The sequence below is a fragment of the Polistes dominula genome, unplaced genomic scaffold (assembly GCF_049000335.1).
Source record: "Polistes dominula isolate Pdom_NZ unplaced genomic scaffold, Pdom_raw_medaka contig_73, whole genome shotgun sequence".
NCBI classification, from domain to species: Eukaryota; Metazoa; Arthropoda; class Insecta; order Hymenoptera; family Vespidae; genus Polistes; species Polistes dominula.
Window position 1 is genome coordinate 8,107,173 of NW_028300951.1, and position 13,301 is coordinate 8,120,473.

Here is a 13,301-nt window from a genome sequence, read left to right on the forward strand (position 1 = left end):
TTTTTAAATCTACAAGTATACACCATTTTAATACCCCCATTGTTTTAACAAACAACATGGAATGATGTCGGGTAAAAAAAGTCAGTTAAATCCTATTTCGTTACTTCTAGTTTTCTTCGCTTTGTCACTTTTTCTTTTTTTGTGTGTTTAACTCACATTATTCTTTCGTTCTCAGCAATACTTAGAAACATGAGAGATCACTCCCAAACTTGTACGACACGTTCATTTATCAAATCGATTAATTTCAGAGAATAAAAAAAGTAGACCAATATTCACATACAAATTTGGAGTCTAATTATTAAATAATAAAGAGTTAATTATTAAATATAATCATAAGAAATTAACATATCATTTGTTATATGTTGATTCATCAAGATTTTTATCATTGGAATTTTTAGTTATAAGATATTTTAATAACATTTATTTTATATAATAAAATTAAACATTTGACTATTTAGATTTAATTACTAATTTAATAAGAATTCTTTTTAATATGTATTTTCGTTATAAATATAACTGGAGACATTTTGTAAATCACCAGAAGAAAATTCTCACAAAGTAAATTTTATGCAAGGGTTGTTGGAAATCGTCCGTTTCATATATGGTACAGTAAGTTCATGCATATTCATGAATTTAACTAGTGCATAGTACATTTTTATTAATAAACTGTAACGTATATAGTACGGTAAGTGTAAAATAGTCTACTCATAGGTGTTTCAATATTAAAATTAAAAAAAAAAACATTCTAAAAGTAAAGTTAATCTTTTAACTCATGAATATATTTCAGTAATTGTAAAACGTTTAAATTTGATTCAAGAGCTAATTTCGTCACTCTTATTCTCTTTATTCAAGGTCAAATATTAACGAATTTGTTTTTTTAAACAACTTCGATACTTTTAATCAAATCCATTAAAAATGTTCCAATCGATCAAAATATGATTTTCAATTTTTCGTATTTCAATTGTAATAAATATAAGATATTTTTAAGTTATTATAGTTAAATGAAATATCATACGTGACTGCATAGATATACATTGCCTGCTATTAGGAAATTATGTTTTTTGTTTTTGATTTTTTTTTCTAACAGTGAGTTAATGTTAGTGAATAATATGTTTGTATCATCTGAACATAGTAAATATGTATTTCTCTTCGTAATTTCTTACTTTGTACTCGTCTGCATCAGTTCTATCAAGTCTAGGAAAAGCACGTCACGGTTTTTATCGCAGAAACCATCGACCGAGTAGGATACGACCCCGGCATAGTGAAGAATGGCGAAACCTTCGGCTGTATTTTGAAAGTGTGCGTGCTGGTTCGCCGCAACCGTCAGTTTCTGTAATACGATTAGTAATAATAATAATAATAATACAAAAAAATAACTAAACATTTTAATAGATTTATATATATATATATATATTTTTTTTTTTTTTTTTTCAAATAATTTTTACTTCATTTGCATTTATTTTTATTATAATTTGTGTAATGCATTCATTCATTTTATTTATTCCATTTATATTCCAAATTCTATTTTGTTTTTATTTAAGTATTAATTTTTTTGGTAGGATTTTATTTCTTCTGAAAGAAATAGGATATGAAGATCGCGAATGGAAGGATTGCGCTCATGGACGGGAACAATGGCGGGATTTGGTATTTGCGGCAATTAACTTTCGAGTTCCTAATGCCAACTAATAATAATAATAATATATATATATATATATATATATATATATATATATATATATAATTTAATACATATAAAATATATATTATTATATTTATATATTAATATAATATTATATATATATTTTAATATAGTATAATATATTATATATTAATAAATAATATAATATATATTTAATTTATATTATATATATATATTTAACTATAATTATTTAAATAAATAATAAATAAATATATATTAATATATAATTATATATAAATTAATTATATATTAAATTATATATATACAATAAATTATATAAAATAATAATATAATAATAATAATAATAATAATAATAATAATAATAATAATAATAAATTTTATATATTTTTTTATATATTTATATTTTATATTTACAGAAATATTTGTAAATATGTATTATTAAAAAATGTGTATTACCTTTTGTAAACCTGCATCAGCACCAGTACTACTGCCATGAAGGGTTGCACAAATGTCATCCAACACCAAAAATAATCCTGGCGGTCTTTTACCTTCCAATAATTCAACTACTATTGCATTGTTAAAATATTCTATAGGTGTCCATCGTATATTTTCCGCTACGTATTCTTCCTATTAACAAAACAACAATTAACATAAAATTAAAATATAAATCGTGATGAAAAACATTTCTAAACGAATAATTTCGTCTCAAGCTTGTTTTTGATTATTCAAAACAAGTTTTGTGTGTAAAACAATTAAATTAATTTTAATGAAACAAACAACGTTTTCTCTTTTTAATTTCTACAAACGTCAAAGTAATATAGATAATTCTTTTCTATTTTTATTTTACGTATCATTGAATTCGTTCTTGTTTAACCAGATGAAAATTTCTCTTTCATAATTACATCTTTCACTGGTACAAGTATAATTAGGTTCATTTTATTTATATATACATATATATTCTCAAACTCGTAAAAGGGAGAGTAATAAAGACACATATACACACAAATAATATTTTTTAATTTAATTAACAAATAGCCTGTCCTCCCCCCACTGCCCCCTCAATTTCAAAGAATCACCTGGTATATAAATATGTAAATTTTGTTTTATGCGTTTAATTTTATTTACTCGTATAATATTCGAATAAAATGACGCAATGATTTCAATAAAAAAAAGACAATTGTTTTTGTTAATAAAATTTTTGAATGTTTTTTATTAACTTTAATAAATATGGTCGATTGAAATATTTGTTTGTTCCACTTTTTAAGTGGTACGATAGCGTGCAATGACAATAAGGTAACCTTTACGGAAGTTAGAAATCAACTTGTGATTTGAACAAAGACGACCACAGAGATTCGTTTCTATCTCTCTCTGTCTTTCTATGTTTTTTTTCTTTCTACTTTCCTTTCTTTCTTTACTTATTTTCCATAAATGATGGGAACAGCATGTCGAGAAAATGAACGATTGAGTTTAGGTCGTTCGTTCATGAATTTTCTATTTTTTTTTCTAATAATTTTTTTTTTTAAACAAATTTCTATTAGTATCTCAAAATACGAAATATTAATTATAATTATGATTTTTTGTTTTTATAGTGACATACAAATAATATAAAAAATATATTTTTATATATAAATTTGAAAATCAAATTCTTTTTTCAATCATTAAATCTGTATGTTTATATTTATAAATATATTATTTAAAAATAATACATAATTGGACATATCTTTCTATAAAATTAAATATATTGAATAAATAATTAATTTAATATTTATATATAATATAAAAAATTTATGATTTAATTAAAAAAAAAGAACAAAACACAGTTGTTTTTTAATTTTGTAATGTTCTAAAGTTTGACAAAATAATTGAAATCGAAATTATTTAATTATTATAGATTCATGTTTAATATATTCTCGTCTTTTTTTTTATTAAACATTCGTATATTGAATTCGTGTTATTGAATTAGAAAAATAAAAATGTTTAACAAAATAAGAATACAATTCTTGTTTGCGTTATGCTCCGAATCTTGCAAAGAGATGAATGATAATATGTTTAAAAAGACTAGAAGTTAATAAAAAAGAAAAAAAAAGAAGGAAAAAAGAAGAAGAAGAAGAGGAAAAATGGAGAAAGAATGGTCTCGAATAATAAACAATATTCGCAGGCTAGTTCTTTTGTGTTCCCTAACGCGGTCTAGTTGTGAGTCTTTAACAAAAGAATATATATATATATATTTATATACCTATACACATATATATATATATATACCTAAAGTATCATAGAAAAGTGGGACAATTTTTTCGTCGTGGGTTCTAACCACGTTAACGATTCTTTTTCAAAGCGAATTCTTCCTCTTTTCAATTTAAGACCATTAGAATTTTAAGATCTAAAAGCGTATCTTTCTAACTCTCTGTCTGTGCATTTTCCTTTAAAAAGAAAAAAAAAATAATATTTAAATTATTGTTAACTTTTTGTATACATGGGTATGGGTTGAAAAGAAAGATTGATACAAGTAACCTTTTTTTCTGTTAAATTTGAGATAAGTACACTTAGGTACTTAGGTGTAGCAATTAATTTGATTTATTACTTTGATATATGAATATAAACAAATTGGCTGCAATTTGAAATAAACTTTACTCGTACTCTCCCCCCACCACCACCACCATTTTTTTTTAAACAATTCATATATAATTTTGTTTATATGTGATCGATTAACTGTTATATTTAACCGATGATTTTTCTAATTAATAAATAAAATGATTTATAAGAGATTAATTAAATTGTTAAGTTATTGAATGTTAATAGAGAATTTTAATTTAAACAAATTTTTTACTTTTTCGACGAGTCAAAATTTGAAATTTATATTCACTGTATAATATTTAGTATAATTTTCAAAATTTGAAATTTATATTTAGTGTATAATATTTACTATAATTTTCCATCTAAAAAAATTGTCCACTTGATATTGATATTTATTGGTATAATTAATACGTAACAATTCGTATACGATGAAAAACATGTAAATATAATCAAATAATCAAGTACAAGTGTTAATAATGATAATTAATATAATCAATCTGAAAAGTACAACCGTACCAATTTAAATACCATAGCACGATTGTATATACAATTACATATACGTGTATCCTATATATTACATGCATGCATGTATGCATGTATATAAGTACATATATATTATATATACGGTCGTTTGTCAGTCGTATCATTGTTGTTCTAAGAATCCTTTCCACCTCTCTTAATTTCTTCTCGTATCAAAGATTAAACACAAATTAGCTATGATAAATGGGTTAACTGCATGCGACAAATGTTAACCAACATGTTCTACATAAGATCGCGTGTTTCTTAACGAGAATGCGCTGGATCCTACGAATAAACAATCTTCTTAACAACTACTCCTTTATGAACACATTTCAACAAATAAAAATAACGTATATAATTATTATCATTAAATTTACTAGCTTTACGTAATATCTTAAAGAATAATTATAATCAAATTTTCAATGCAATTATATTAAATCAATTTTTGCATTGTATATTATAGTTGAATTTATTATATTAAGTTATATTAATTATATTAATATTATCTTTTGGTAATATGGTCAATCAATTTTTTTTGTTTTTGATTGAACTTATTTTTCATTTAACAAAATAAATATAAATATTCAAAGTATTTTTTCTTATCCGAGGATCAACACAACTTTTTCAGTCTACCCTCGTAAATTGTATTAAAAAAACCCTTACATATAAAAACCATATAACCACGACCCGTCCCCACGAAATAAAAATCAAATTTACTACGATACTTTGGAATGGAAAAAGATTTTGCTAATATATATATATATATAAAAAGAAGCGAAGTAGAAATAAATAAAACGTCATAGAAACGTTACGAATGAATTACGGAACATAAAATTCAATCTCAAGGGAGTACTATACTTTCTTTTTGTATATAATATCATGAATAGGCTTAAAAAAGATTTGCGTGGGTGAATGTACGATTATTCGAAGAAAAATCAAAAAAAGAGAAGTATTATAATAATAATAATAAAAAATAATAATAATAATAATAATAATAATAATAATAATAATAATAATAATAACGACACAACAAATCTGAAACAAAATCGAACTTTAGATAATATTTTCATGTAAGAGCAGTATGAGTAAGAAGTGAAAGCATTTATGGTTGTAATCGATGGAAAAGTATCGTACGACGATACCAAATTTGGTTAGCGTTAATTGTTCCTATCTATCCTTCTATGTTTCTCACTAATCAACGTATCCGTAAATTATTCTTGTAAAAGTACATTGTGATCGTTGTAGTGTCATTATGGTAATTACGTATGATTACGTATGACTTTATAAGACCGTCCGGTACCCAGTTTTTGATCGTCTAGTTAATCACGTTTTGCCGCAAGAATGTTTTTTATTTTTTTATTTTTTTTCTGTTGTAATTTACTACAGTTTGATAGTTGATTTATTCTGATGTTTATAAAATTTACGACCGAATATTATCATTAGAGTAAATATATTTTTTATTTTCTCTTTTTTTTTTTTTTTATTATAACGATTGAAATTATTGAGCAAAAAAGTAAATGTGATAAATAATTAAACGTAAAGTTGTTTAAATTAATTTAGTTTGTTCAAGGTATAACAATTATCGTAAAGTTTTTGTGTTATATTTTTTTATGTATATTTAATTTCTTGTATTGAAAGATTATTGCAATTACGTTGATATATATTTTTTTTTAAGTAAATTATTTGGTTTATTATTAAATTATAAAAAGTAAATTATAAAAGTAAATTATGAAAATATAGAAAAATATTAAATAGTGACTAAAGTAATCAAAAAAATATTATAATATAGTAATTTTTTTAATTATAAATATATACAATAAATATTAATAACATATATAATTTTTATAATTATAAAAATAATTATAAAAAGTAAAAAAAAATTAAATAATGACTAAAGTAATCAACAGATTGTATAGCACTTCCTCGTTAATAAATATATATATATATATATCTATACCTAATTCTAAGTTTAATCGATCGATGAATGATAGAAACTAATCCTATCTAATAACGAGTATAATTTCATATCAATATCAAGAAATTGTTAGATAATTATAAAAAGTTTTTATTTTTATTTTATTTTTTTTTTTCTAAAGAAAGAGAATACTATACTTCATAATTTTCTCACATCATTTTAAACGAATTCTAAGAAAATTGTATACTTTAATTTGTCCTTGCATATACCTATCTCTATCTCTATCTTTCTCTCTCTCTCTCTCTCTCTCTCTTTTTCTTTATATGTATATATACATATATTTTTCTTGAACTCATAAATACTTTCATTCGTGAAGCACGCTAATGCGTTAGATTCATGGCCTTTCTATAATTCATTTCTATTATTTCTTAGCTCACAAAGGCAAATATAATTGGAAATCAGGTCGATCTGAAAAACATATACATATATAAGAATAATACACATACACATACACACATACAACTTCTTTTCATCATTTTCTACGTAATATTTTTCAGTATTACAATGAGTTACTTCGAGTTTATTATGAGAATAACCTTCGTTCGTTTTTAATACTGTGTCATTTTTTTTCTTCTATTTTTTAATCATTTAATAAATTAATTTATTTATTTACAATTGGTCATTTTTAGTATTTAACTTGACTTAAAAATATCATTTCGTAATTTATCATTTGATTAAATATATAATTCAAATTATATTATTATATTAATTAAATATTATTAAATATTATGTTTATACAAATATCGATGTTGAACAAATGTTCGTATAATTTTATAAAATAAGCATAAAAGAACGTACATTTTTTTTTTGAACATAAAAAAAAAAAAAAAGGATTCTTTAATTAAGAAATTGAATTGAATGAAACAGAATGGAAAAACGGAACGAAACAGAATGGAATGGAATGGAATGACGCGCGTGGTTGGTTGCTTCTAACCGAGAAAACGTTTTCGCGGTTTACGCGAGTTAAGTACTTCTAATTGTCTTGATGAGCTTCTTTAATGGTTTCATCTTACTTTCGAAGTATAGTGTAATGGATTATCCATGTACAAGGGTTAAACATTTCGTTTAAGTTTTTATACATACATACACATACACATATATAGGTTTATATTGGGTTGAGAAGTATAAAATTTATTGTGCACGGTTTTGTTCATTTTGTTTTTTGTTTAAATAAAAAATTATATTTGTTTTATAATACTTGATTAATTGTTAATTAAATTTTACGAACTACGTACGTTATTGGTTTATTATATATATACGAAACCCCGTAAAAGACCAAAAATTGTAGAATGTCAAGAATCGCATGATGAAATGTCAACACGTTATCTTTCACGATTATAATATATATAATAATAATAATAATAATAATAATTATGTTAGTGGGTAGTAAATTAGAATAATTATATTATTAAAGGTATATATATATATATATATAAATAATAAAAATATTATATAAATAAAATATAAAATATATATATAAAAAAAAATATATATATTAGGTATATTTATATAAACATATATACACATTGTATATAATAATAGTTATATTAGAGTGTGTGGAAAGTAAATTAGAATAATTATATTATTAGGGATACACTATGTATAGTTATATTACCTTTTCGTAGTTTATTAATCCCGTAATAGGATGGGATAAATAATTATAAAAATATAATAAATAAATACGATTGAAGATTTAAATAATAAAAGTAAAATTTATGATTAAAAAAAGATTATTAGTTGACTATTGAATCGAATAGTAGGTCAGTAGGATCAACCAAAATCAAAACCGTTTGGTATCGATCGTAAAAACCTCTTCAAAAAGTTGCATTCTCTGTCCAACCAGTCGTCAACCCATAATCCTAGTTTGCGCTTTATTTATCCACCTATCCCTTTCTCCTCCTCTCTTTATCTATCTTTTGTCTAAAAAAAAAAGAAATAAAAAGCACAAATTATGGATGGATCGTTCAATCGTAAAGGTTGAATAAAATATTCGAAGAAAGAAATGCAAACTGTTTGCTTGGTTGGTTGCTTATTTTCTTTCTGCCTTATTGGTATCTATTTAAACGTAAGATTAGATGTATATTTAAATATTGAATGTTTCGGAAAATTGTTAAGCGAATGCGTAACCGTACGCGGGTTTTTATTATCTCGTAAATATAAAACTCTAACGTAAGCTGGTTTTATATCCCGTGAATTGGTTTGTGTACTTCAAAGTGAAGAATGAAAAACTAACTGTAAAGTAGCATCGATATGAAAACAGAAAAGGATAAGGATAGTATTGATAGCGAATGTTCAACGAAATTAAAGATTTGTGATATATATATATATATATATAAGTAAACATTTATATAATTAAATATAATATTATTATATTATCATATTATAATATTATTATATAATATTATATTTATTATATTAGATTAGATTTTTATTTTTATTTATATTTATATTTATTATATTATATATATTAATGTAATATAATTAAATATAATATTATATATTTATATAATAAAGATATTTAATCTCGAACGTAATATATGGAAATATATGCAAATTCATGACAATTTTAATTGGAGAATGAATTGAAATACTCTCCATGGTAAATATGATGGTTTATCTATTTAGAAAATATTTATAATAAAATTTATTTATATAATATTTATCTTTCCATTATAGAAGAGTATATATATGTAATATATAATACAGATTAATATTAATTACATAATATTAGATTATATTATATTAATTATATATTTTATTATATTAATATCAATTAATATAGATTAATATTAAAACTAATAATAATCTTTTAATTTTAATTCTAATATTTATTAAATATTTATTAAAATATATATTATAAAATTTATAATATATATATGTGTTGTGTGTATCAATTATTTTAAAAAATAAAAAAATAAAGAACAATCAAGTGAATTTCGATTTGAAGGTAAAGATATTTTGAAAAAAGAATGTTTTAAAGTAGTAAAAACAGATACACGACTTTAACAGCCTTAGGTTGTTATTTCTGAACAATGGGTTTTCTCATTCTCTTTAACCGTGTGCCTTTAAAGGTGTCGGTAACACTATGTTGTACTTGAAAGAACGTCACGAAAGTGTAACGCGTAGTACATATATATGTATTTAAGTACATACATACTATGTATACGAAGGAACTCTGATTTATTTTAAAGGAGGCACGAGAATACTACTACTATTACTACTACTACTACTACTACTACTACAGGAAATCCTGCCATTCAGAACAAACTAAATAGGTTAACACGATTTATTAAGAGATATTCCTTTTCTGTCCAACATTTCTTCATTTTCGAATTATCTAAGAAAGGTTAAACAAAAAAAAAGAAAAAAACTAATTTTTATTCCCCCTCTTCTTTAAAATCTCTCCCCATTCAGATCTTGATCCTTATATCTGATCCTTTACAATGATTAAAATTATATAACAATTAAAATTAATTAATTAATTAATTGATTGATATATTAAATTTTTTAATTAATTTAATATTTATTTAATTTTTAAATTAATTTACTTTTTTATTTAATTTTTGATTTGATTGATAGATTTATTTATTTATTTTATTTTTGAATTAATCTACTTTCTTATTTAATTTTTGAATTTATTTACTTTCTATTGAATTTTTGATTGATTTATTTATTTACTTGTTAGATCAAAAATGTGTGGATTTTAGATTACTATTAAAGAATAATATTATACATTATCAATGTTGAGGGTTAACCATAAACGTCACGAGAAAGAAAGTTGAACAAGATCGTGATAATGAAATTTCGTTGAAAGAAATCATATCACGTAAAATTAAAACAATTTTCGCATTAAGTATATACGAGTATATTATAATAATAATTCTCAAAGTTCTCAATGTGACGTGTAGAAATGTCACAATAGAGAAGACAGTAGTAGTATTACGTTTGAACGAAGAAAGTGACAGAAGAAGGGACTTTCTCTAAACGTTCTATATTTCAATTTTACGATTGGCACAGTTGTTATTATCTACCTTTTCTCACCTAATGTCATTAAGATTGTTAACGTCAATCAGTAGAACGATCAATTTAATTTACTCACATTTAAATCGATAATAATTAAATAATATTAATTTTAATTTTCATTCAAATTTTTTTCGAAACGTTTAACATTTAATAAGAACAATTTAGTAAAATGCAATATCGAGTAAAAGAAAAAAAAATGAGAGAAAATAAATAAAAAAAATAAATTACGAAAAATAATATATTAAGTCTGAATAACGTAAAAGAAAAAACACAAATTATTAATTACATACGAACGATAATTAATTAAAGGGAAAGAGAGAAAGAGAAAAAGAAGTATGTGTGTGACGAGAGAAAATAATTAAATGGAAAATTAAGTGAAAGTAAATTCGAATCGATGTATGTAACGGAAGTTAAATAAATAAAAAAAAAAAAAAGAAACCAATAAAAAAACGAAACGATATTAATAGAGATAAATTCATTTTCTGTTTCTTTTTCTTTGAAGTAATAAAAGTAATAAATTTAACATTGATCGTATGACGAAGTAGTAACATTTGTTAAACAGGAAACTTAATTGTTTCCTACTATTTCTGATTTTTATTGAAAAATAATATAATTATTAATTATTGCATTTTATAATTGAATAATTATTAAAAATAAGACACCAATACTATATAGGGGATTTGAAGATTCATTTATTCGTTCGTCTTTAAAAATTTTCTACATTTTTATAAAAAATGTATAAAAGTAAAAAAAAAAAACACAAAAAATCTAAATTATTAGCGATAATTATTTAAAACAAAATTATTTTGATATTTGAACGTTATTGGAGGAAAATGAATTAAATAAAAAAAAAAATCATCAAAGAAAAAACTTTTACGTTTTGCTTTACAAATTATCCAAAAGTGTATGGAATTTAGAAAAAAATGCGCTTATATTTTTGGATTTAACGAACGAACGTTTCGAGAAAATAATTTAGTTGATTTAAAGATTTAAAAATATGGAAAAAAGGAAAAAGGCAGATAAAGAAAGTTAGAGAGAGATAGAGAGAGAGAGAGAGAAAGACATATACAGACATGCATATACAAGCAGAATAAGAGTGTGTGTGTAAGAAAGAGAAAAAATAAAATACATGCACGTAGTACTGAATAAAAGAAAAAGAAATAACACAGACACATACATATGTACACATTTAGAATTATCGTGATCGAGTGAGAAGATGAAAAAATGTTTATATATACATATATGTGTGTATATTTTGAAATGGGTTAAAAGAATGAACTCTCTTGCCAGTTAACTGTTCCGAAAAGATCATTTTTAATGTAAAAAAAAAGTCTGTGACATATTTTCTCTCTTGAGTTAACTCAAAATACGTGGACTTATCTCGTTTGTGATCATTTTCTTTCTTATTTCTTTACGTATACGACATACTACGAATAATCTAGAAAAATAAAAAGATATATATATATAAAGAGATATTATTTCCCACGAGTTCTCTCATATCATATCTGTCTCGTTTATGATCAATTTAATTAACTCGTATATATCGTGTGTACGAGAAAAGTATTAAACACATATATGTTACACTGTTACAGGAATTTAGTATGTTTCATTTGGTTAGGATCACTATTTTATCTTGTCATTTCATTCAATGATTTTATTATTTTTAATTTGTAAAAAAAAGTAGACCATTTTTTTGGTTATTATTATGTATGATATAATTAGGCTATTTTCTTTTGGAAGGGAGAAGGGAGAAGGAAGGAACGGGTCTTTTAATTTTTGTATTTATATTTATTTAATTTTTTGTATTTATATTATTTTGTTTTATTTTATTTATTTATTTATTTTTTTCATTTATTGATATTAATTACGGATTCAGATTTCAATTATTCTGTCTTTTTTTATATAGTTTTATAAGATTTGTATTATTAATTACAGATATTATTATGAATATATATCGTATTTTTTTGTTATAAAAAAATTAGCAGGAATAAATGGTTAAGTAATAACACATACATGTGAAAATAAAGTTAAAAAACGAATGATATTTTTTAATATGTAAATATATTAAAAATTATTTAATATATTATTAATATTATTTATTATATTTATATACCATATTATTATTAATTAATATATTATATTATTTATTAATATAATAATACTATATATATATATATATATATATATAATAAGTACTCTATATTATTTATTAAATATATTAAATATTATTTAATATATTATTTTTTTATATTATTATTTAATATATTTTATTTATTAATTAATATATTATTAATTATTTATTATTATTTATATACATATTAGTAAATAATAAATATAATAAAATTATTTATGAAAATAATATCTTGTTCCCTCTACATACACAAACAAATGTGATTGATTGAGAATGAACAAAGTTAGAAAATATAGATGTATAGATTAATTACTAATAAAAAAAGGATGAAAGGAAGGAAGAAAGGAGAAAAATGAGAAGAGAAAACAGAATGGCTGCGGTCGAAATTAAATAAAAGGAAAGCTGAAATAATAAGGTAC

The 13,301-nt window shown here is 22.4% G+C and overlaps 1 protein-coding gene across 3 annotated transcripts in view; it reads right to left on the reverse strand.

The window, feature by feature from the left end:
• LOC107069506 (unconventional myosin-Ie) overlaps positions 1–13,301 on the reverse strand; it is a 56,966-nt gene that overhangs the window by 5,751 nt on the left and 37,914 nt on the right. For all 3 annotated transcript variants that reach the window (XM_089172148.1, XM_089172147.1, XM_015326886.2), the window contains exons 12-13: positions 2,117–2,287; positions 1,164–1,330 (exon numbers count right to left, since the gene is read on the reverse strand). In XM_089172148.1, coding sequence (XP_089028274.1) covers positions 1,164–1,330; positions 2,117–2,287 — 338 coding nt within the window. The remainder of the gene's footprint in view (positions 1–1,163; positions 1,331–2,116; positions 2,288–13,301) is intronic.